A 23,745-nucleotide genomic window follows, 5' to 3' on the forward strand; every position below is an offset into this window, starting at 1 on the left:
GTGTTTTCGTGTCTATGTGAATGAATATATGTTTGTATGAATGAATGTGTTTTTGTGTCTGTGTGTTACAGTATAGGAGTGTTTGTGTCTGTGAATGAATATGTGTTTTTGTGTCTGTGAATGAATGAACATATGTTTGTGTCTGTGTGAATGAGTGAATGTGTTTTGTGTCTGTGTGTTTCAGTATAGGAGTATTTGTATGTTTTATGTGTGTGCAGTGTTAGGGTTTGAATGTAGGATTGTTTTTATATGAAGTATGTGTGCAATTAATTGCAAGGGTGTATTTTTTGTGTAGTGTTGGAATATTAATGGCGGGGTGTGGTCATGTATAAACACATAGATAAAAACACAAACACATTTTTTGTATATGTTGGGTGCTGGAGAGTGACATCCCAGGGATCCACTGGGAGCAGGCTGCAACACATGAGGGTGACTGAGGATGATGGGAGTGCACTCCTCTTCCTCGCCCCTCACAGGCTTCTCATACACAGGGTGGGAGCAGTGGGAGGACCAAGGGTTTGGTATGCTTTGAGCCACAAGCGCAGGGAGAGTATGTTAAAAAGAAAGAAAACATCACTGTGCTCGGTGGGAGGGGAAAGATTTTCACATCTGTCGGCAGCGTGCAATGTGTGCGGACAGACGTTAAACATGCACAGAATTGACATTAGGCAGCCCGGAACAGTGTCACGTGTGCTGGGGTGGCAACTAGCCCCCAGCACACAATTACAAAATATCTATGGACGTGCAGTGTTTGAAGCTGAAACACTGCTCATATTGATTCATAACACCATGACCACTTCAAATCACTGAAGTGGGCATAGTGGTTGGAGTAACCCTTTACTTAATCTACTATCGCCTGCTCTGTAATACCCTTCTAGAGCCTGAAACTGCCTATTGTGTGTGATTGAAGTTCAATTAAGAGAGCAGGAGATACAAACTTCTAACATTAACCCACAGTAAAATCTCAATAAAATTAAACCATCTTTAGTTTAATGCAGCCGGTGTAACTCACAAAACCAGAAATAGAATGGTACCATCCACAACAAGACCAGTAAAAAATTGCAAATGTTTTTGTTTTGTTACAGGAAATATTACATTTTTAACTAGTTAGCAAACTCATCAACAAACATGTTTACACATTTAATTGGTGTTGAATAAATATAGGTGGAAAGCACCCTGCGTGAGTTTTATAAATTACAAGAACAAAAGTGATTTAACTCCTATATGGCAGATAATTGAGCTGTGAAACTGCAGGGACATGATCTATACACAAAATCTGCTTCATTAAGCCAAAGTTGTTTTTAGGCTTAGAGTGTCCCTTTAAACAAGCATGCTACAGACACAAGATTAAACTCACATTGAATGCATGCATTGCTTGCCGTACCGGAGCGTTTTAGCTACCTTTCATTTATGTTACAAGAGTTTCTTATGTAATACTATCTCGTAAGGTGCATATATAACTGTTGCAATAATGAGGTGTAATGCATTGTATGTGATGTAATAAGTCACGCCATTACGGAGTGGTTGGTTGGTTGGTTGCTGGTGCCAATTTTAACCCCTTAAGGACAAAACTTCTGGAATAAAAGGGAATCATTACATGTCACACATGTCATGTGTCCTTAAGGGGTTAAGCCTGCCAGATACTTGATCAAACTTTTTTTTTTTTTTCCCTCTCACTCTCAAAAAAAAAGTTTTTTTTTAATGTATGAATGAATGATATCCGTGACATTAATAATTTCTATGAAAAATAGCACATAGAACATGCAGTAACGGCTGTGTGTGATTTGCACTGCCCCTTTAATAACATCTAATCTAGTTAGTCTCTCTATCATTCCATCCTACATCTATATCATTTACTGTGTGTGAGTGCACAGCACACTTGATTGCTCTCCATCCCCCGAGCACTTTAAAGGTAAAAACGCTCAGATTTTCAAGACAACATCTCTTAAAACCACAATGGTAGTAATTAGACATAGCCCGTAGTTGTAACCAACATGTATTTAGGACACAAGATGACGAATGGTGCTAAATGTTAAAATGCTATTACTGGGGGGGAGGGGGGAGATCTGTGTATGTAAATATAGAATCTGTTTTACATAATTTTCTCCTTTTCTCCCTTTTCTTTAAAGGTCTCCACACCTAGTTTCCCTGGAGCCCCTCATCTCTGTCAGGTTAATCAATAGGCACCGTATGGCAGAGGGTCAGTAATCAGTGTCATCATGCCTTTAAATCGTGTTGAAAATTTACTTAAAGCCTGGGCCAATTAACATCGAAATGATGAATGGATGGGTAGATAGGAAGAGCTCGGTGCTCTGGGGCTTTGTGAGAGGAAAAAGCTCAGCTGTTCAGCAGCAGACACCAGCACATAATATGAGCCATTCATGTGCTTTCAGTCCACCCACTCTTAATGATAATGTCAATCTAGCAAAATATACACACATTGGACTTGTCATGACTTAATAAATCAAAGGAGTTTGTCAAAGGCATTCAGATAGATTAACGAGGCAGTAGCAATAACAAGTCAAATTTGCATAGAGAGTTGCCCGAATCTCAGTAAATTATGATCCTGTTTTTCATTTGATTATTTGCTAATGTCTCAGGAGGGAGACTGATAATATTAGCATGCAAAATCTACTCCAGCAGTACGGATCTAAGATATAAAAGACTCGAAACGGAGACAATCCCTTTTTTTGCAAATGGGAATTGGTAGAAGAAAAAGCCTTAGAACCTTATGATTTTGCGGCCCCCCACCCCATTTCATTCTTGTTCTCTCCTCCCACCCCCCCTTCTCCATTTTTTTTTCTAGGAGATCCAAATGATTCAGCTTGACAGAGGCTTAATATCATTTTAACAGTGTACTGAATTGTGCCTTCAGGCTAAATACAGTTTTGTTGCTATAACCAACCTATCCATCTGCCAAGCAGATTGGGATTCTCTTATCCAAGGCACGCATTATGCTCTACTGACATCTCCAAATAGGATTAAGGATTCGGAAACATGCAAATAATCCCGCTGCCATTAAACCCAGCTCTTTGGCTTCTTAAATGTTTTTAAATGATGAAGCAGAAAATACGACTTCTGAATTACCTCCTCCCCCCTGCCCCCCCCCCAAATTCCTTTTTATTACGATGCATTTTACCAAATTAGAGCTGTATTTACCACCCTCTCCCCTTCATTATTTGTGCTTACTTGTGTGTGTGTGTGTGTGTATAATGTGTGTGTGTGTGTGTGTCTGTATGTCTGTATAATGTGTGTGTGTGTGTGTGTGTGTATACTGTAAGGTCGTTTGAGCAGGGTCCCCAAAACCCTCCTATTTCTTTTTAACACTTTCCTTTCTTACGTGTTTTCCGTTCTAAATCCATATTAAAATTGTAAAATGCTGCAGAAAATGTTGATGCTATAGAAATGCCAATAATAATAAAAATCCATATCTACGTGTGTGTCAGATATTGTGTGTGCACTTGTGTAGTGAAGTCTATCATCTGTTATTGTATATTAAATGTCAGCGTGAGCTGCTGATGATAAGGCTATTTAATGCCCTTTTGTCTAGTGCTCAAAAGAGACAGTCTAATAGAAATTTAATTAACGGATTATACTGCATTAAAGAAACATTTACAGGACTCACTCTGACACTTCACTTGCAGTGCAATTTGTGGTGGGATTTAAAAATAAAAAAATAAAACAGTAAAAAAATACAACCTTCCCCCCCACAACCACCACAAAATCCAGATGGGAACTGAATTATGTCGTCGACCAATTTACATTCTGCAAACCGTAATTGCTTTAGAAGGCCATAATTTAGACCCGAACATGCACCCTTTTTTATCTCCTCATTATACATCAAATTACATTAAGGAAGATAACATTGACACATGCTAAACAATGCTGTAAAGTACGACAACACGGTATCTTTTTTTTTTTTTTTTTTTTTTTAATTCTTTATTTTTGACGTGCGCACAGTTACAACAGTTGCTTAGGAGGTACCCCAAAGGCATTCCTCTAGCATGTTAGGCACAGTTTAAACAGGGGTAGACTTAAGATCTTGCACACAATTTTTTTTTTTTGTCAAGGATATGAACAGTAATGATATACACTGCTTAGAAAGTTTGACAACCTAACATATAAAAACATCACTTTAGTTTCTACTTAGTAGGTTAATATGCTGTGTCAGATGCTAGGCAGAAATATTAGACAGTTTACACATGAAACACTCTAGTTTAAGACTATACTGCTAGGTCTGGTCTGAAAAAGCAAGTGTCAGGGGACCTGGTTAATGACACTGTTAAGAAAATACTTGCTGGAACGTGTTAGTTCCATAGGTCCGTCGTTTCGACCGCTGGTACCGCTGACAGTCCACTGGGCACACTGTCCTGTTGTAGTAAGTATGCTGAGGATACTGAGGATTCGAAGCTTGAGGTCTCGTGGGCTTTTCCTTGTGGTTTGGGGCTGGTGGCGGAACGTTGAGGTTCGGAGTCTCGTGGTAGCAGTGGGTAGAACGCCGATCCTCGGCTTGTTATCCCTGCCGCCAGTGCCGTCTCCGCCGCTTTCGCCTCTGTGGTGTTGGCAGGTTAGTGCGGTATGATTGTTGGCCCATGGGGGGTCTCTCAGGCCGTTTTCCTCTGCCCGCTCGATGTGCCTTGCCTTGCTCCACTTTTTGCTCTGCCCAGTTGAGTTGTTGGGCCCAAAGGGTGTCGGAAACGATTACCAGGGCGTCTGGTGTGCGGGTCTTAGGGCCTGCTGAGGCCGGTTGCGGCAACGACGGACCTCGCGCTGCAGAGCCTGGTGCGGTCGCCATCTTGAGCGATTTCTTTCCCGCAAGTTGTGGAGGTGTTGCAGGGCTCGCAGGTTGTCCCCCGGGACCGGGATATCCCCCCCGGTCCAAAGGGGGGGGGGGAGAGGTGGTTCGTGGGTGCCCCCTTGTCTGCCAGAGAACCGGGAGAGCGGCCGTCTCTCCTCGGCTCCCGCTCGCACAGGCCGCCAGTCTCGCTTAGGTCCGCTTCGCCCCGGAGAGCCCAGTGACGGGTGTCCCCGTGTGCCATGCAGTCTCCTCGGTCCGAGTCTCGTGTTCAGCAGTCCCTGTGGTCGGGCGGTCGGGCAATGAACCCCGAATCTAGGCCTTAGACTCGGGAGCCCTCCACATGTGCGTCCGTTCTCTGTGAGAGTCAGGCTCCGCCCCCCGACAACACGGTATCTTGTCAGTCACTCAGACCGGAAAATTCTGCAAATTGTTGCAAGGTTGTGTATAATACGACTTGAGTCTCGCGTTTTCTTACACTACGGTTTCGTATGGATACATACCGTATAGAAGTCGTTTATAAAACTCACGCAAGGTGCTTTCCACCTATATTTATTCAACACCAATTAAACGTGTAAACATTGGGCATGTTTGTTTATGAGTTTGCCAACTAATTAAAAATTTAATATTTCCTGTAACCAAAAAACAAAACAAAAACATTTGCAGTTTTCTTTTTACTGGTCTGGTTGTGGATGGGAACATTCCATTTCTGGTTTTGTTGATGTGAAATAATAAATCATAAACTCTATTGCTAGATGTTCTAAATAGCCTTAACTGTAACTATAGCTATGGCTTCCAGGTACCAATAATGATTTAACTTCTCTAGATCATACATTCCTTGAAGAATAATACATAGTACCCAGCGTGACCCTAAGAATCTGTATTACATTTAGCGTGAGATCCCGAGTCCGTGGCTGTTTGTAGGGGAAGGGGGTGTTTTATATGCAGAAGTCACATTTACATACTTCAAAGAAGAACAATTTGGTGGCTGCTGTGGACCTTCACATGCTATTTACCCAAATGCTGTACTTTACAGACCATGTTATCTTTAGATTGTATTGCCTCATTTGCAAATAAACGTGATTGCATTTGTGTAGGTTGTGTTGTGACTATGTAGGACTTTTTAAGTATTTTGTTTTCCTTCTCTGTTTTTCAATGAAAGGTCTTCGTTAATAGCTATCGTGTCCTCCTGCTGTCCCATCCTTAGCCAGCTTAAAACAATTGCTAACAGTGGGGCATGATCTTGATAACTTGTAATAGCAAGCCATTGTCTCTGTTGTTGGTGTTCAATTTGTTTTCCTCAAGCTGAGCAAGAAAATAAGTACCCTAGGTTGTAGTGTTGGCTGCTTCATTGTGACCATGGAAAGATGTCATGTGTTGACCTGCTAGTGAGCAAAAACCATTTTATTTAACAGCATCCATATTGTCGTTTTGTTCCATTTGATCACACTAGGACTCGTATTTAGTTGTGTCAGCTATTTAAACTGGTTGGTGTTTGCATTCAGCTGCAAATTAATATATATGTATTTTTTTACTTTTAAAATATTAAATTAAAGCTTAACTTCTGTTCACAGACGGCCCCAGAAAGAGAAGACTGCTATCGGGATGAACCACCTAGGAAGATGATACCAGAAAAGAATTCACTTAGACAGGTACAGGACGTTACTGGGTCTAAACTCCTGAAAATTGGGGCAACATCTTTGTTCTTGTGTTTTGACTTGGGTATACGTTGTGGACCATGTTGTAGGGATGCACTGAAATTATAATTCTGGGCCAAAACCAGAAATTCAGGATGCCCTTGGCCGAGAAACGAAACCGAAAATGACTTTTCCCCCCCCCAAATAATTTTAAAATATTTTTTTTCTATAATTGTATTAATATAAAAAGGAAAATAAACACACAAAGGAATACAACAGCCTTACATATGTAACTATATTGCTATTGGCCAATACGTTTCAATTGGTCCCTTGCCTGAGCATCATGCCAAATGCAGACCAAAACAAACACTAATACTGTGTGACAGCAGTAGAGTGGCAACCCACAGGATGTGCGTGAAAGGGGCACGGTGGCAACCTGCGACCGGCAAAGGGATAGGGTGGCAACCTGCTGATGGTGAGCGAAAGTGGTACAGTGGTAACTTGAGGACAGTACCTAATGTGCCACGGTGGCAACACACAGCCGGTGTAAAATTAATTAATAAGTCAATGTGTCCATTACATAACACTTTTTATATCTCACATATTATTTCCAGATTGCCCTACACTGCTCTGGTTCTAGTTGTCTTTCCTCATGAATATGCTCACAGTATAAAGATACTCCAGCTTTAGTACAATCAATCCCCGGTCTATGGGAATCCTCGGCTGACATGGACTGAGGTCAGCCAATCCTGTACATCTCCCCTGGAAGAGCCTTAACGGCGAAACGCGCGTTGGGACGTTCACAGAGTATTGAGTTGATCAAATAGATGTGGGACGACAAGCATTGAGACCTTTTTGATACTATCAACTATACTCTTCATTTTTAATTTTATTTAGTTTTCTTATTTTTTATTTTTGCTGGTTTATATTTCCACTGTAAGATTTTCACCATTAGAGGGGGAGGAGGACACTCAGAATTGTTTTAAGGGGTGCCCTCGAAGGCACATCAGAGTAGGGAATCTTCACTTCTTGCAGGATATGATAGCCACTCTGTACCTTTTCTGAGACACTATATAGCTCTCCTCCAGACTAAATATGATATGATCAAATGTAACAGTTTGGTTACATACAACCTCTGTATGGTGCTAAATTAATCTTTCTTTATGTGTATACAATTTGTTGCTTTTTCGTTCTATGTGCACACTTCCTATACAGACTCAATACACATATTTATTCTTATTTCAGTATTGGTTAATATAAAATACTATTATAATTTTTTCAATCTATTATAATTTTTTGTGGCTATTTTCTGTAGATATGCAGTTAATTTATGATCAGATATTTTAACAAATTTATTAAAAGTTAAGTTTTATTAAAAAAAAAAATTGGGGGTTACTCCTTGTCATCAAGGGTTTACCTTCTAGACGGTTTCCCTAGGTGCTCTTTCCTTTTTCTTACCGTCTCTATAAAATATTTTCTGACCTCTCCAGAAACATCAGGATGGATTTCCAGAGAATAATTCTTCACAGCCCAATAAATCCCACACACAGGGCCCAGGGACCCTGGACTACTTCCTGTCTGGGTCTTTCCTGAGGTGGGAGGCCAAAGTACTGAAATGTACGCTCACCCATGCAGATAAACAGTCATTTTCGGCAGGTTTGACCCATTTTCGGCTGCCGAAATTTCAGTGCATCCCTATGTTTAAGATTTAGTCAATTACGAAGCAATTTTTAAGAAAGATGGAAAATAAATAAAAATAATACATTTATGTAAAACCATGTGTAGGAATTGATGTATCTAGAACCTGCAATTAGTATTTAACTCTTCAGAAATACATGACAATAGCCAAAATGAACATGTTAAGGTTTTCTTGCCAGGATCCCACGTATTGAACTTGGTTACAATGTAAACCATTCTTCATTGGGAAAGTACCTCAGAGGTCCATTCTCCAACTGGAATATGATTAAACTTAAGTTAAATTTTGCAAGCACGTTAAATGATTAGTTTAGGCACCATAACAAGTGCAGTGCACATTAGTGATATTAGAACAGGAGACTGGACCGGAGGCACCAGAGGAGACCAAGGTAAGTGTCAAACTATTTGAAAACAATTGGCTACATACATTGAGATAAGTCTAGGGGATTCCTGGTACCATAACCATCACACTGTAATTGTTATGGCATCTAGACTACCTCTTTGATTTTTATTCCCAGTAACACATGTGTCTCCACTGTGGAAGGCTGTACCGCTACAGCAAGCAACATTTTTCTGGTAGTTACGCCTACTAGTGGGGACTCTGTAAAATTATATGGAGACCATTTTTGGGTCTGGACCCACCACCGATCGAACCAGGTTTAAAGGGTCTTTACTGACTGCAATAAAGTTCAGTGATAAGCAACCAACCCTAGATTTAAATCAAGTTGGGCTGGAAACTCAGCATTTTCTAGGTTGATTCTGAACAAAGCAAATCCACTGCTGGTGATAAGTCATTGTTGGACCCACAAGGACTTAAATGCTCAACTTTAGGAGTGATAACTAAATAATTACACACTAAACATCCAACAAACAACACAAATAAACTAGTAAAGGGCATTTAGTTCCCAGTTTGCAGCTTTTGGTTTTCCTCCCAATGGCGAACAATTTGTTTCAGCAAACGAAAAGTATCAGGACAAATGAAAGGTAAAATACTCTACATTGTTATATCCTGTAAACAAATTCTAGACATGTACAAAAACTGATATGACCCGTTTCACCCCAAATCAAATCAAATTTCAAACTGTTTTACCTGTACAAGTAATATCGATTTGTTCCGATAGTTGTATTGATTGTTTCGTATTTGACTCGGGGTTTCTGGTATCCTGAACTCTGCTTCGTATTTGACTCGTGATATCTGAAATCCTGACCCTGGCTTCGTATTTGACTCGTGATTTCTGGTATCCTGACTCCGGCTTCGTATTTGACTCGTGATTTCTGGTATCCTGACTCCGGCTTCGTATTTGACTCGTGATTTCTGAAATCCTGACCCCGGCTTCGTATTTGACTTGTGATTTCTGGTATCCTGACCCCAGCTTCGTATTTGACTTGTGATTTCTGGTATCCTGACCCCGGCTTCGTATTTGACTTCTGATTTCTGCATCCTGAACTCTGCTTCGTATTTGACTTGTGATTTCTAGTATCCTGACCCTGGCTTTGTATTTGACTCGTGATTTCTGGTATCCTGACCCCGGCTTCGTATTTGACTCGTGATTTCTGGTATCCTGACTCCGGCTTCGTATTTGACTCGTGATATCTGAAATCCTGACCCTGGCTTCGTATTTGACTTGTGATTTCTGGTATCCTGACCCCGGCTTAGTATTTGACTCTTGATTTCTGGTATCCTGACCCCGGCTTCGTATTTGACTTGTGATTTCTGGTATCCTGACCCCGGCTTCGTATTTGACTTGTGATTTCTGGTATCCTGACCCCGGCTTCGTATTTTACTTGTGATTTCTTGTATCCTGACCTTAGCTTCGTATTTGACTCGTGATTTCTGGTATCCTGACCTTAGCTTCGTATTTGACTTGGGATTTCTGGTATCCTGACCCCGGCTTCGTATTTGAATTTTGATTTCTGGTATCCTGACCCCGGCTTCGTATTTGACTTGTGATTTCTGGTATCCTGACCCCGGCTTCATATTTCACTCTGGTATCCAGACTCTGCTTTCTCTTGATTCTGAGTATTTTTGTAATCCTGACCTTGATTTATCTTGACCCTGTTTCTTTTTGTATTAATACGTTAAGTCCGGCCATTCTAAGGCTCGGCCATTCTAAGGCTCGGTTTCCTCTTTCCTGCATGTTGGGGTACGACTCCCGTGACAATAATATGAAATAGCATAAATACAATATAATGAGCATATAATGTACATAAAATAGCAGTAAACAGCCTTAAATTCCTCACTCACAGCATTTCCTAGTGCAGACTTTCTCACATGTACGAAATATACACTTGTAGAAAGTTGATATGGAGCTTTGATGGTAACATCTTGGAAATGTTTCCTAAAGGAATATTTTTCTTGCACATCTTCACACAGGTGGGATTTTGAAAAATGCGGGGTGAGCAAGCCATATGCCTCTTCAGAGTGGTGGTGTCAAGAGTCTAGGCTTCTTTCACAGTAACAATATAAACCCACCCAGTATAACTGTAACCTGACCTACACAGTGCACCTAACGTGTGTGGGAGCCTGGAGTGTTCCTTTAATAATATAAACCCACCCAGTATAACTGTAACCTGACCTACACAGTGCATCTAACGTGTGTGGGAGCCTGGAGTGTCCCTTTATTAATATAAACCCACCCAGTATAACTAACTGTGACCTAACCTACACAGTGCATCTAACGTGTGTGGGAGCCTGGAGTGTCCCTTTAATAATATAAACCCACCCAGTATAACTAACTGTAACCTAACCTACACAGTGCATCTAACGTGTGTGGGAGCCTGGAGTGTCCCTTTAATAATATAAGCCCACCCAGTATAACTGTAACCTGACCTACACAGTGCATCTAACGTGTGTGGGAGCCTGGAGTGTCCCTTTAATAATATAAACCCACCCAGTATAACTAACTGTAACCTAACCTACACAGTGCATCTAACGTGTGTGGGAGCCTGGAGTGTCCCTTTAATAATATAAACCCACCCAGTATAACTAACTGTAACCTAACCTACACAGTGCATCTAACGTGTGTGGGAGCCTGGAGTGTCCCTTTAATAATATAAACCCACCCAGTATAACCAACTGTAACCTAACCTACACACAGCACCTAACGTGTGTGGGAGCCTGGAGTGTCCCTTTAATAATATAAACCCACCCAGTATAACTAACTGTAACCTAACCTACACAGTGCATCTAACGTGTGTGGGAGCCTGGAGTGTCCCTTTAATAATATAAACCCACCCAGTATAACCAACTGTAACCTAACCTACACACAGCACCTAACGTGTGTGGGAGCCTGGAGTGTCCCTTTAATAATATAAACCCACCCAGTATAACTGTAACCTAACCTACACAGTGCATCTAACGTGTGTGGGAGCCTGGAGTGTCCCTTTAATAATATAAACCCACCCAGTATAACTAACTGTAACCTAACCTACACAGTGCATCTAACGTGTGTGGGAGCCTGGAGTGTCCCTTTAATAATATAAACCCACCTAGTATAACCAACTGTAACCTAACCTACACAGTGCAACTAACGTGTGTGGGAGCCTGGAGTGTCCCTTTAATAATATAAACCCACCCAGTATAACTAACTGTAACCTAACCTACACAGTGCACCTAACGTGTGTGGGAGCCTGGAGTGTCCCTTTAATAATATAAACCCACCCAGTATAACTAACTGTAACCGAACCTACACAGTGCATCTAACGTGTGTGGGAGCCTGGAGTGTCCCTTTAATAATATAAACCCACCCAGTATAACTAACTGTAACCTAACCTACACAGTGGATCTAACGTGTGTGGGAGCCTGGAGTGTCCCTTTAATAATATAAACCCACCCAGTATAACTAACTGTAACCTAACCTACACAGTGCACCTAACGTGTGTGGGAGCCTGGAGTGTCCCTTTAATAATATAAACCCACCCAGTATAACTAACTGTAACCTAACCTACACAGTGCATCTAACGTGTGTGGGAGCCTGGAGTGTCCCTTTAATAATATAAACCCACCCAGTGTAACTGTAACCTAACCTACACAGTGCATCTAACGTGTGTGGGAGCCTGGAGTGTCCCTTTAATAATATAAACCCACCCAGTATAACCAACTGTAACCTGACCTACACAGTGCATCTAACGTGTGTGGGAGCCTAGAGTGTCCCTTTAATAATATAAACCCACCCAGTATAACCAACTGTAACCTACACAGTGCATCTAACGTGTGGGAGCCTGGAGTGTCCCTTTAATAATATAAACCCACCTAGTATAACCAACTGTAACCTAACCTACACAGTGGATCTAACGTGTGTGGGAGCCTGGAGTGTCCCTTTAATAATATAAACCCACCCAGTATAACTAACTGTAACCTAACCTACACAGTGCACCTAACGTGTGTGGGAGCCTGGAGTGTCCCTTTAATAATATAAACCCACCCAGTATAACTAACTGTAACCTAACCTACACAGTGCATCTAACGTGTGTGGGAGCCTGGAGTGTCCCTTTAATAATATAAACCCACCCAGTGTAACTGTAACCTAACCTACACAGTGCATCTAACGTGTGTGGGAGCCTGGAGTGTCCCTTTAATAATATAAACCCACCCAGTATAACTAACTGTAACCTAACCTACACAGTGCATCTAACGTGTGTGGGAGCCTGGAGTGTCCCTTTAATAATATAAACCCACCTAGTATAACCAACTGTAACCTAACCTACACAGTGCAACTAACGTGTGTGGGAGCCTGGAGTGTCCCTTTAATAATATAAACCCACCCAGTATAACTAACTGTAACCTAACCTACACAGTGCACCTAACGTGTGTGGGAGCCTGGAGTGTCCCTTTAATAATATAAACCCACCCAGTATAACTAACTGTAACCTAACCTACACAGTGCATCTAACGTGTGTGGGAGCCTGGAGTGTCCCTTTAATAATATAAACCCACCCAGTATAACTAACTGTAACCTAACCTACACAGTGGATCTAACGTGTGTGGGAGCCTGGAGTGTCCCTTTAATAATATAAACCCACCCAGTATAACTAACTGTAACCTAACCTACACAGTGCACCTAACGTGTGTGGGAGCCTGGAGTGTCCCTTTAATAATATAAACCCACCCAGTATAACTAACTGTAACCTAACCTACACAGTGCATCTAACGTGTGTGGGAGCCTGGAGTGTCCCTTTAATAATATAAACCCACCCAGTGTAACTGTAACCTAACCTACACAGTGCATCTAACGTGTGTGGGAGCCTGGAGTGTCCCTTTAATAATATAAACCCACCCAGTATAACCAACTGTAACCTGACCTACACAGTGCATCTAACGTGTGTGGGAGCCTAGAGTGTCCCTTTAATAATATAAACCCACCCAGTATAACCAACTGTAACCTACACAGTGCATCTAACGTGTGGGAGCCTGGAGTGTCCCTTTAATAATATAAACCCACCTAGTATAACCAACTGTAACCTAACCTACACAGTGGATCTAACGTGTGTGGGAGCCTGGAGTGTCCCTTTAATAATATAAACCCACCCAGTATAACTAACTGTAACCTAACCTACACAGTGCACCTAACGTGTGTGGGAGCCTGGAGTGTCCCTTTAATAATATAAACCCACCCAGTATAACTAACTGTAACCTAACCTACACAGTGCATCTAACGTGTGTGGGAGCCTGGAGTGTCCCTTTAATAATATAAACCCACCCAGTGTAACTGTAACCTAACCTACACAGTGCATCTAACGTGTGTGGGAGCCTGGAGTGTCCCTTTAATAATATAAACCCACCCAGTATAACCAACTGTAACCTGACCTACACAGTGCATCTAACGTGTGTGGGAGCCTAGAGTGTCCCTTTAATAATATAAACCCACCCAGTATAACCAACTGTAACCTACACAGTGCATCTAACGTGTGGGAGCCTGGAGTGTCCCTTTAATAATATAAACCCACCCAGTATAACTAACTGTAACCTAACCTACACAGTGCACCTAACGTGTGTGGGAGCCTGGAGTGTCCCTTTAATAATATAAACCCACCCAGTATAACTAACTGTAACCTAACCTACACACAGCACCTAACGTGTGTGGGAGCCTGGAGTGTCCCTTTAATAATATAAACCCACCCAGTATAACTAACTGTAACCTGACCTACACAGTGCACCTAACGTGTGTGGGAGCCTGGAGTGTCCCTTTAATAATATAAACCCACCCAGTATAACTAACTGTAACCTAACCTACACAGTGCACCTAACGTGTGTGGGAGCCTGGAGTGTCCCTTTAATAATATAAACCCACCCAGTATAACTAACTGTAACCTAACCTACACACAGCACCTAACGTGTGTGGGAGCCTGGAGTGTCCCTTTAATAATATAAACCCACCCAGTATAACTAACTGTAACCTGACCTACACAGTGCATCTAACGTGTGTGGGAGCCTGGAGTGTCCCTTTAATAATATAAACCCACCCAGTATAACTAACTGTAACCTGACCTACACAGTGCACCTAACGTGTGTGGGAGCCTGGAGTGTCCCTTTAATAATATAAACCCACACAGTATAACTAACTGTAACCTGACCTACACAGTGCACCTAACGTGTGTGGGAGCCTGGAGTGTCCCTTTAATAATATAAACCCACCCAGTATAACCAACTGTAACCTGACCTACACAGTGCATCTAACGTGTGTGGGAGCCTAGAGTGTCCCTTTAATAATATAAACCCACCCAGTATAACCAACTGTAACCTACACAGTGCATCTAACGTGTGGGAGCCTGGAGTGTCCCTTTAATAATATAAACCCACCCAGTATAACTAACTGTAACCTGACCTACACAGTGCACCTAACGTGTGTGGGAGCCTGGAGTGTCCCTTTAATAATATAAACCCACCCGGTATAACTAACTGTAACCTAACCTACACAGTGCATCTAACGTGTGTGGGAGCCTGGAGTGTCCCTTTAATAATATAAACCCACCCAGTATAACTAACTGTAACCTAACCTACACAGTGCACCTAGCATGCCTGATTTCACAAGGGTTTTTATCAGTTTTTACCCAGTTGTCCGTTCCACACCAGCCCAATTGTTTAGGTACTTTATGAAATGTGAGTACAAATGGCTGTGTTGTGTGAGATGTACCAAACGCGTCTTATTTGGTCAGCAAACTCAAAAACAATTATAAGTTTTGGCAAGTTTTAGAGTAACAAACATGTTTTTTTTTTTTTTTTCCTGCTTGCGCGTGTAAGGTTATAAATTAATTTTAATAGGCTGATCCAGATGGTTCATTTGGAAAATGGATTGTTGGATCAGTTGGAAATTAAACTAAATTTATCTGTCTCATACTTCAAAGTGAAGTGTTAGGGGATAGTGCACATTAAGTCCAGCGCATGCAGATGGAGCAGTAGGTCACATGTGGGATTAATTGGATTCAGTTTGAAAATAAGTGATTGGGTTTTTGGATCATTGCTTCTTTTGAAGCCGTTCTAAACGCTCTCTCTGTTTCCCTGTTTTTTTTTTTTGGCTGAAGTCTCCCTGCAAAATTCAGTGGAACCAGTTTAATTCCTTATTGGAGCATGTTTGATCTGGGGGGGAAAGAAAGCTTTCAGCATATAAATGTTGAACGAGTTTTTCAATTGAATGTGCGGTAAGGGGACCCTTAAAATGCCAGGACTCCTTGGCAGATAGCAAAGTGAATTTAACAGGATTCCTTCAAATCGTGCATGAAAAGACACAGACACACTAAGCTATTTCAGTTTGTAAAGACTGTCCGATCCGTATATAGCCCTTTAAGTGTGAATCGAGCAACCCCAGGGGGCGTTACAGCCTTTAACTTGTAAATGGTTAGTGAAGTCATGAATATAGGTTTGTAAATTCACTGCAGTGCCATCTGTTTTACTTGCTTTCATAATAGGATCAATCAGTGTGATCCACAGAGCTTTTGTGGTGGTCCCTCCCCTGACGTCTGACCCTTGGTGGCTTTGTGGTGGCTCTAAATCCTCTTTGCCATTGTGGTTAGGTCAGAGAGCAACTGTTTAAAGCGACCTCACTTTATTCCAGTGATTTTAAGGAAAGGCGATAAGCAGTGTAGGTTGTTTAACTGTTATTTATCAATAGAAGGACCTAGTGTTTAAATATAGTATTTAGGAGTATTCTACCACCAGCACAAATATTTGTGTAACTCTCGCACTCAGAGGTTAATTGGATGAGTTTAGTATTTGGAAAAACACGCCACCTGTTTCTAGAAAGGCATGTTGTTTAAAGGCACAGCAACATTGTATATTTAATCTGATAGAGAGATAGTAAAGCGGATACAGTTTTTCACACAAGGCACATTTGTTAAACTTTCATATCATAGATCGTAAATCCACCTTTTTCTGGTGTCACTAAATGGGCTTAGAAAGTCCTCCCCTCCCATGATGACATGATTGATCTAGTAGGAGTAAATTAGACCCTTTTACAGACTAGCAAACATCTTATCAGCCTGCACTTTAACCCTTGAAAGGATGTCCTCACAATCTGGGTGTTAAAGAAGATCTTTTTTTGACTCTGTATTTTTTTTTTTTTTTTTTTCATTTCTATGATGTTCAGTGATATACACGTTTCTTTAAATGGCCACTCCAGATACCAATACTCCTCTTTCTTTGCTGCTCTGCATCAGTACAGGTCAGAGTACCTCTGCCTCCTGCTTCTTCACTGAATCATAAAATAACCTTAATTGAACAAGAGCTTCAATCTGTTCAGTCCAAGTTAGAGGCTCAGAAGAAAGAAATCCCAGGTGGGGATTATTCCACCAGCGCCCTATTAATAGAGCAGTATTTCCTGCTCTTTATTTTACCAAGGTTGGATCGCCAGACGTCTTCTCCAGTATATCCTGGTAGCGGGGATCATACCGCTGCAACGCCTATAAGTCCAGAGCTGGTCTAAAGCTCATACAAATGTGAGTGTATTATCATATTATTTTCTCATTTTACCCTTGGAGCCGCAATTCTTCACTATTGGCAGTTTGTCGTGTCTCCTATTTTGTCTCCACATATACGGATCATCCTACTCCCCGGACGGATCAACTCCTGAGGACTGTACAGATATCCCACCAAGCTATATCAGTGAGACTATTTTTTATTCATCAATTTTTTATTCATTTTTACCATTTTTATTATCACTTTTTCATTGTATACTCTTTTTTTATCTGCAAAGACTCTCCTCAAAGATATATATATTTTTCCATAAGATAATTTCTGTACCTGGTGTAAGAGACTTACGTTTTCCATTATTATCAGATTGTGACCATCCGGTCTGGTTTACACTGTATTTTACTACTTTTTAGCGCAGCCCTTCCCCCCCGTTGTTTCATTTCCAGATACCAATACTGCTTCACATACATGTGTCAAACTTCAATTTGAAGGATCATGCTTGACGGCAAGGAGTGAAAAATACCTGTATTTATACGTTGATACTGAAGGCAATATGTAAAAAAAATTAAAAATGAATAAAATAATAATAAAATATATATATTTTGGGTATTTATAAATCTCCCGTTTAGTACCATTTAATTTAGTCCATTGTATGGTGAGCCAATCAGCAGGTCTCTCGCTGTAATCACAGCTCCCATGATGCACTGCACCTGTTGAAGCCTTGGTTGATTTGCCGTGGCGTGGGTTGTTACTATCTGCCCAGCGCTCAGTGTGAGTCTCTGCACAGTATCAATGTATTGGCAGCAGAGGGTATATGTCTGTGATGCCACTAGGAAACCTAATCTGACACTCATTAGACGGCCTTAGTCTGGAAATGTTGGAGGTGTCTGACAGCTGACCCATCATCTAAATAGAATCCAGGAAAGCAAACGTCCAATACATGGGGGAATCAGAAATACAATTACACACGATTTTATGATCAGCCATTTCAGATCTTAAATAAAACAAAAAAACGTGGATCCAGTGGGCCAGCAAACTTATCTTTTATTTTATAATTTTTTAAAGTATTTTTTTATTTATGAGGTCTGCAATACACTTTTTATTAATTAGCCTTCCCAATCCCTAATATAAGTGGTTTTACCCACCTGTTGAAGACTTTTATTTTCTCTCGTCTCCCGGGTTTATTTTTTTGAATTCTAGATTCCATCCCAAACTCTCCATTTGCGTTGCTTGCCTCTGGATTAGAACCAACTTCGAGATCATGAAATATGAAACTAAATTCCAAGTTCCAGGATTAATATGCGGTAGAGGGTTCCAGTCAATATTAACACACCAGCCAATTTATTGCCCAGTAAATCTTGCCTGGGGCATTTATAGATGGCAATTATCAAGGCACCTTTGTATGGTGTTGTTAGGGTAATGCCTATAAAAAGCAGATGCGCTATAGTATTTGAATCCATCAACAGCAAGAATTAGTATTTTGAGTAGAAATGTTTCCATAAAGTAGAGTAAATATAATCCTATATGTTCCTATATTCCCATCCAGTTGCACGCTGTAGTGGTTATTGTGTGTGAAGTGTTCCCTGAAAGACTACATATATTTGTTTGCGTTGTGCAACCTATTAGTCCCCAAGCCAAGGCTCAGGGCACAGGATACCCAGAATGTAAGCCTTTCCTCATTCCATTTCAATGGGAATACTGACCAAACCTTGTTTTGCAATGGTCTGACTTGGGAGGCTTATGTGTATAAACACGTCGCTATTATGTACAGTCTCCGTTCCATGGTTAATTCCATGTATTTCAATATGGAGGTGCGCTTAAATAGCAGGAGCAGAGCGTACAGGTGGAATGCCGTTACGTCAATTAAATATTTTACTATTTTAATTGCTAATTTTTGGGTATTAACTATAAAAAAAAAAAAAAAAAAGCCTTGGGGACCTGCAAACAACATTGTTTGTGGGAAAGATAATGTTTTGGCATAACACTTCCAGTTCTGCCAAGTCTCTGCTTTGTGAAAAAAGCAAAACCCAAATTTACACTTTTACTCAAACGTTTGTGACGGAGTACACCGAGGACAGCCAAGGGTAATTTCCACCCAAATAGTTCTGTCCTTTGCTAAATAGTGTCTGTCACCCTACTAGAGCCTCTTTTTTCCCATTTGTAACTCAGTAAATGGCAACTTTTGTCTGCCTTTGCATTGCTTTTGTTTGGATGTCCACTTACCATCCTAACAATGTAGGCTTGCCATAATAAAAGCATTGAACAGAAATTGGGCTTTTGAAAGCGGCACGATCCCCGCCCCCAGTTATATTTCTTAACGTATTTAGGTTTTTCCCCTGTATTCTCTGTGGTTTGACTGGAACCCCGGGGATCGAGGCATGAGAGAGGCCAAGAAATTAACAAAGTGTTTGTCCCTCTTGTTAGCTTTTCTTTTTATTCATAAAAACCAAATGGGAACCATCTGGCTTTGCCACGCCATTTTCCTCCGCCTTGCACCTCTATAGAGCTGACTGTTCACCTGCGGTGAAGGTTTTTTTTCGCTGGTTTGTAGATTGAGCCGTAACTCAACGTCTGTCTCGTTCATTGATGCACTGCAGTTCTTAAAGGTGCTGACCCATTGAGTTAAACTGTCAGGGAAGGATAAAGTGTAGCTTCCTAGGAGCCAAACAGCTGCCATGTTTTCAACACCTTGTGAACGGCTGGAGAAATGTCATGGGTTGTTAAATAAAGAATTACTTGGCCATTTGCCTTCCTTAGTACCTTTTTTAACATCTGACCTTTTGACTTTCACACTGAAACTGCCTGTTTTCTTCCCATTCAGTTACTTTTCTCTGAAGCAATAACTTTTCTCAAAAGCTGAGTTAATAAGGTGTCTCCCTCTTTCTCTACTTCCTTATTACTATTACTATCATTATTACGGGTATTTATATAGCGCCAGCATATTCCGCAGCGCTTTACAGTATTAGGGGGAGATTTAACAAAAAATGAGACAATTACAAAAACGTACAGGAACAAATAGGTTGAAGAGGGCCCTGCTCAAACTAGCTTACAGTCTATAGGAGGTGGGGCGTAAAACACAATAGGACAGGAGGTAGCAATCAAACAAGGTGGAGTAAAGCAGAGCTGGAGGAGAGAATAGAATGTTGCCCTTTAGGAGAGAGCAAGAGACAGGTATGTGAGGTCGAGGTTACTCTCGGAGGCCATAAGCTTTCCTAAAGAGATGGGTTTTGAGGCACTTTTTTAAACGATTGAAGACTAGGTGAGATGGCGGTAGCCAGCTAGCTATTCCAGAGGAAAGGAGCCACCCGTGAGAAGTCCTGCTAAAGTGTGAGTTGGCTGTACGGGTGCGAGCAGCGGACAGGAGAAGGTCATGGACAGAGCGGAGAGCCCAAGAAGGGGCATACCTACTAATAAATGAAGAGATATAGGAGGGGCTAGAATTGGTCAGTGCTTTATAGGTGTGGATAAGGACCTTGAATTGACTCCTATAGGATACAGGAAGCCAATGTAAGGACTGACAGAGGGGACAGGTGTGAGAAGAGCGACAGGAGAGGAAAATTCGTCTAGCTGCAGCATTCATTACAGACTGTAGCGGGGCAATGCGACTTCTGGGAAGACCAATCAGGAGAGGGTTACAATAATCCATGCGAGAAATTACTAGAGCATGGACAAGCTCCTAAGTAGCATCTTGCGTAAGAAAGGTGCGGATGCGGGCTATGTTTTTAAGGTGGAATCTACAGGATATGGTAACAGACTTAATGTGAGACTTAAAAGTGAAGCCAGACTCAAATAAAATGCCAAGACAGCTTGCTTGCAAGGATGGGCTGATGTGGGAACCACTAACTTGTAGGGAGAGCGAGAGAGGAGGATCAATATTGGTAGGAGGAAAGACAATAAGTAAATTTTTTTTGTTTTTTTAATTCTTTATTTTGTGCGAGTGATCGCTTAATCGGAACATGACACATGAAACACATCAAAACATTTACAATCAAGCATGGTACAGTTGCGGGTTACTCAAGGTCTCATTTAGTTATTCCACTCATTTTTAAGTAATAGCGACTAGGATTCCCTATTATGCGCAGGGTGCAGTATGGCAGTCTTCTTCTATAGAGGGGTCTGGCCTTAGGTCTCGTAGTGCCTCTTTGGTTTTATCGCGTTAGCGCTGTGAGGAATTGGCTTCAGTGAGGTTAATAGTTAGCCTGCTAGCCTTCGTTTGTGGTGACATTTCGCTTGGCATACTATTGCTTGAGTGGAAGGCCTGGGGAATGGGCCGTGCGGGCATGGTATGCTTGGTAAAAGTATAATGAACTTTAGGCCATTGCTCGTTGTGGGGAGGGGAGAGTATAAAGTAACACAGGGCTAGTCCATCAGCTTACGGAGCCATTTTAGACCTTAGGAGGGGCATGGTTATAAAAACTGCATTATTGGCAATAGGCAGTCTTACGTTCCACCAACAGTGTGAACAACCAACATGGGTGTCTGTAAGTCCTGCGTTTAGGTGGGTGAGGTGTTCATCTCACGTCTCCCCCTTCTAGGTACAAAAGGAGTGATTCCAGCGACTGTCCATGTTGGGCGCTCCGTTCGTAGTGCTTTCTCAGCTGGTATACCTAGGTGTTGGAGAAAGGTGGGTGCTTCTGAGAGGCATGTCATTGTGTGCAGCTTGCCGGCTTTATCCGCCATGATTCGGCCTGGGCCCCATTTGTAGGGGATAGAGTGTTCTTGCAATAGATGGGTGACTTGCTTGAGGGATCTACGCCAGGTAAGTGTGTGTCTTGAAAAGTCTCGAAAGAAAATCAGCTGTGCCCCCTCAAACGACACTGTGGAGGAGCCCCTCACTGTCCCCATTATCGCTGCGCGGTCGGAGTCTCGGGTCAGTTTTAGCAGGATGTCTCTGGACGCTTCTGGAGCGGCGTTGGAAGCCTTGTTGAGGCGGAAACAAGAGTCTACCACTACTTGCTTTGCCTGTTTGGGCATGAGTAGTGTGGCGATCAGCCTCTGGCAGTAGTGGGGGAGTTCTGCCCCTTCAATCGTCTCCGGCACTCCCCGGATTCTTAGGTTGCGGACTCTGGCTCTGTCCTCCATAGTGGCTATTTGCGCTTGTTGATCTGCGCACTGTTTTTGGATCGCGCCTACAGCTGCATCAGTGGCTGATTGAGCCAGTTTGGTGCCCTTCATTCCCTCCTCCAGTGCTTGTACCTTGTCAGTTAGTTTTGTTACCGCCTCCCGGATCGGGGCCATATCCGCGTTAAACATTTTTTTTATTTCAGCCATTAGTGCCCTGATGTCTGCTTTGGTTGATGGTGCAGACTCTGCCAGCTCAGTAGCTGTTTGTGGCCCTGAGCGTGGCCGGGAAAGAGGTAGAGAGTCGGCAGCAGCGCTTTCATCGTCCAACGACGTTGGCGTGTAGGCCTCAGCCGGCGCCATCTTGGCTGTGTCTGGCCGCGGTGTTGTGCGGAGGTAATCTCCAATATTACGGGTGCCCGAGCCCGCTCGATGTTTCTTAGATTTTTTCCCCCATTGCTTCGGGCGTCGAGCTGGTGCCTTTGGGGTTGTATAGCTGGGTCTGGAACGCTAAATATCCCAGTTTATCGATTGTGATGCACGGAGCAGTCTCGGTGTGCGTCCGGCTCATACAGGCGCTGGCTCCACCCCAATAAGTTCAGGTTTAGAGAGATTGCGTTTCAAAAAGCGGGAGGACATCCAATCAGAGATGGAAGAAAGGCAAGCAGTGACACATTGCAGGATGGCAGGGTAGAGGTCCGGGGAGGAGAGGTATATCTGGGTGTCATCAGCGTACAGGTAGTATTGGAATCCAAATTAGGTAATACGTTTGCCAAGAGAGGCAGTATAAAGAGAAAATAGAAGGGGACCAAGTACAGAGCCTTGGGGACTCCAACAGAGAAAGGACAAGGGGAGAATAGGAGACCCTGAATGAGAGTTGGGAGAGATAGGAGGAAAACCAAGAGAGGACAGTGTCACAGAGACCAAGTGATTGAAGAATTTGGAGAAAGAGAACATGATCAACAGTGTCAAAGGCAGCAGAGTGATCAAGAAGAATTAGTATGGAGCAGTGCCCTTTGGACTTAGCTGTAATTAGGTCATTAATGATTGTGAGAATTATTTCCCGATCTGTTCAATCTTGTCGGTAAAGAAGCATGCAAAGCTATCGGCTGTAAGGTTAGTTTGGGGGGGTGGCCGCAGCAAGGCAAAAAAAGTGAGTTAAAGGTATTAAAAAGACACTTGGGATTGCAGGAGCATGAGCTCATGAGGGACGAAAAGTGTGACTGTTTGGCAAGGGCTGTAATGTATGAACGCAACATGAATTTGTAGTGGAGGAAGTCTGACTGGGTGTGTGACTACTTCCCTCTCTCCCTCTCTCCTCAGTCTCCCCCTCTCTATGTTTCGCCCTTTAAAGCATCTTAGTAGCTTAGTGATTTTGGTGCATAGATGCCATCTGTGAAGGACCGCCTGGCACCCCGACCGGATACCTCCATCAGTCGCTGCTTCCTAGTACTTGCGAGCACCCTAAGCACTGCACTGGAACACCATAACCACCATAAACCCCACAAACCACCGCAGCTTGGTTGGGGTCTCGCTGTCCTCCACCCACCCTGGACCCAAGACCAGGATCCATCTTCCAGTGGGTAAACCTCTCCTAGTCCAGAGTGTGAAGCAGGCTGCTCTTACAAGTGATTATAGCAATCTCCAGAGTG

At 42.3% G+C, this 23,745-nt stretch overlaps 1 protein-coding gene across 2 annotated transcripts in view; it reads left to right on the forward strand.

The window, feature by feature from the left end:
- BTRC (beta-transducin repeat containing E3 ubiquitin protein ligase) overlaps positions 1–23,745 on the forward strand; it is a 154,381-nt gene that overhangs the window by 59,093 nt on the left and 71,543 nt on the right. For both annotated transcript variants that reach the window (XM_063434072.1, XM_063434073.1), the window contains exon 2: positions 6,370–6,447. In XM_063434072.1, the coding sequence (XP_063290142.1) occupies positions 6,370–6,447 (78 nt within the window). The remainder of the gene's footprint in view (positions 1–6,369; positions 6,448–23,745) is intronic.

This window comes from Pelobates fuscus, chromosome 10, assembly GCF_036172605.1.
Source record: "Pelobates fuscus isolate aPelFus1 chromosome 10, aPelFus1.pri, whole genome shotgun sequence".
Taxonomy (NCBI): Eukaryota; Metazoa; Chordata; class Amphibia; order Anura; family Pelobatidae; genus Pelobates; species Pelobates fuscus.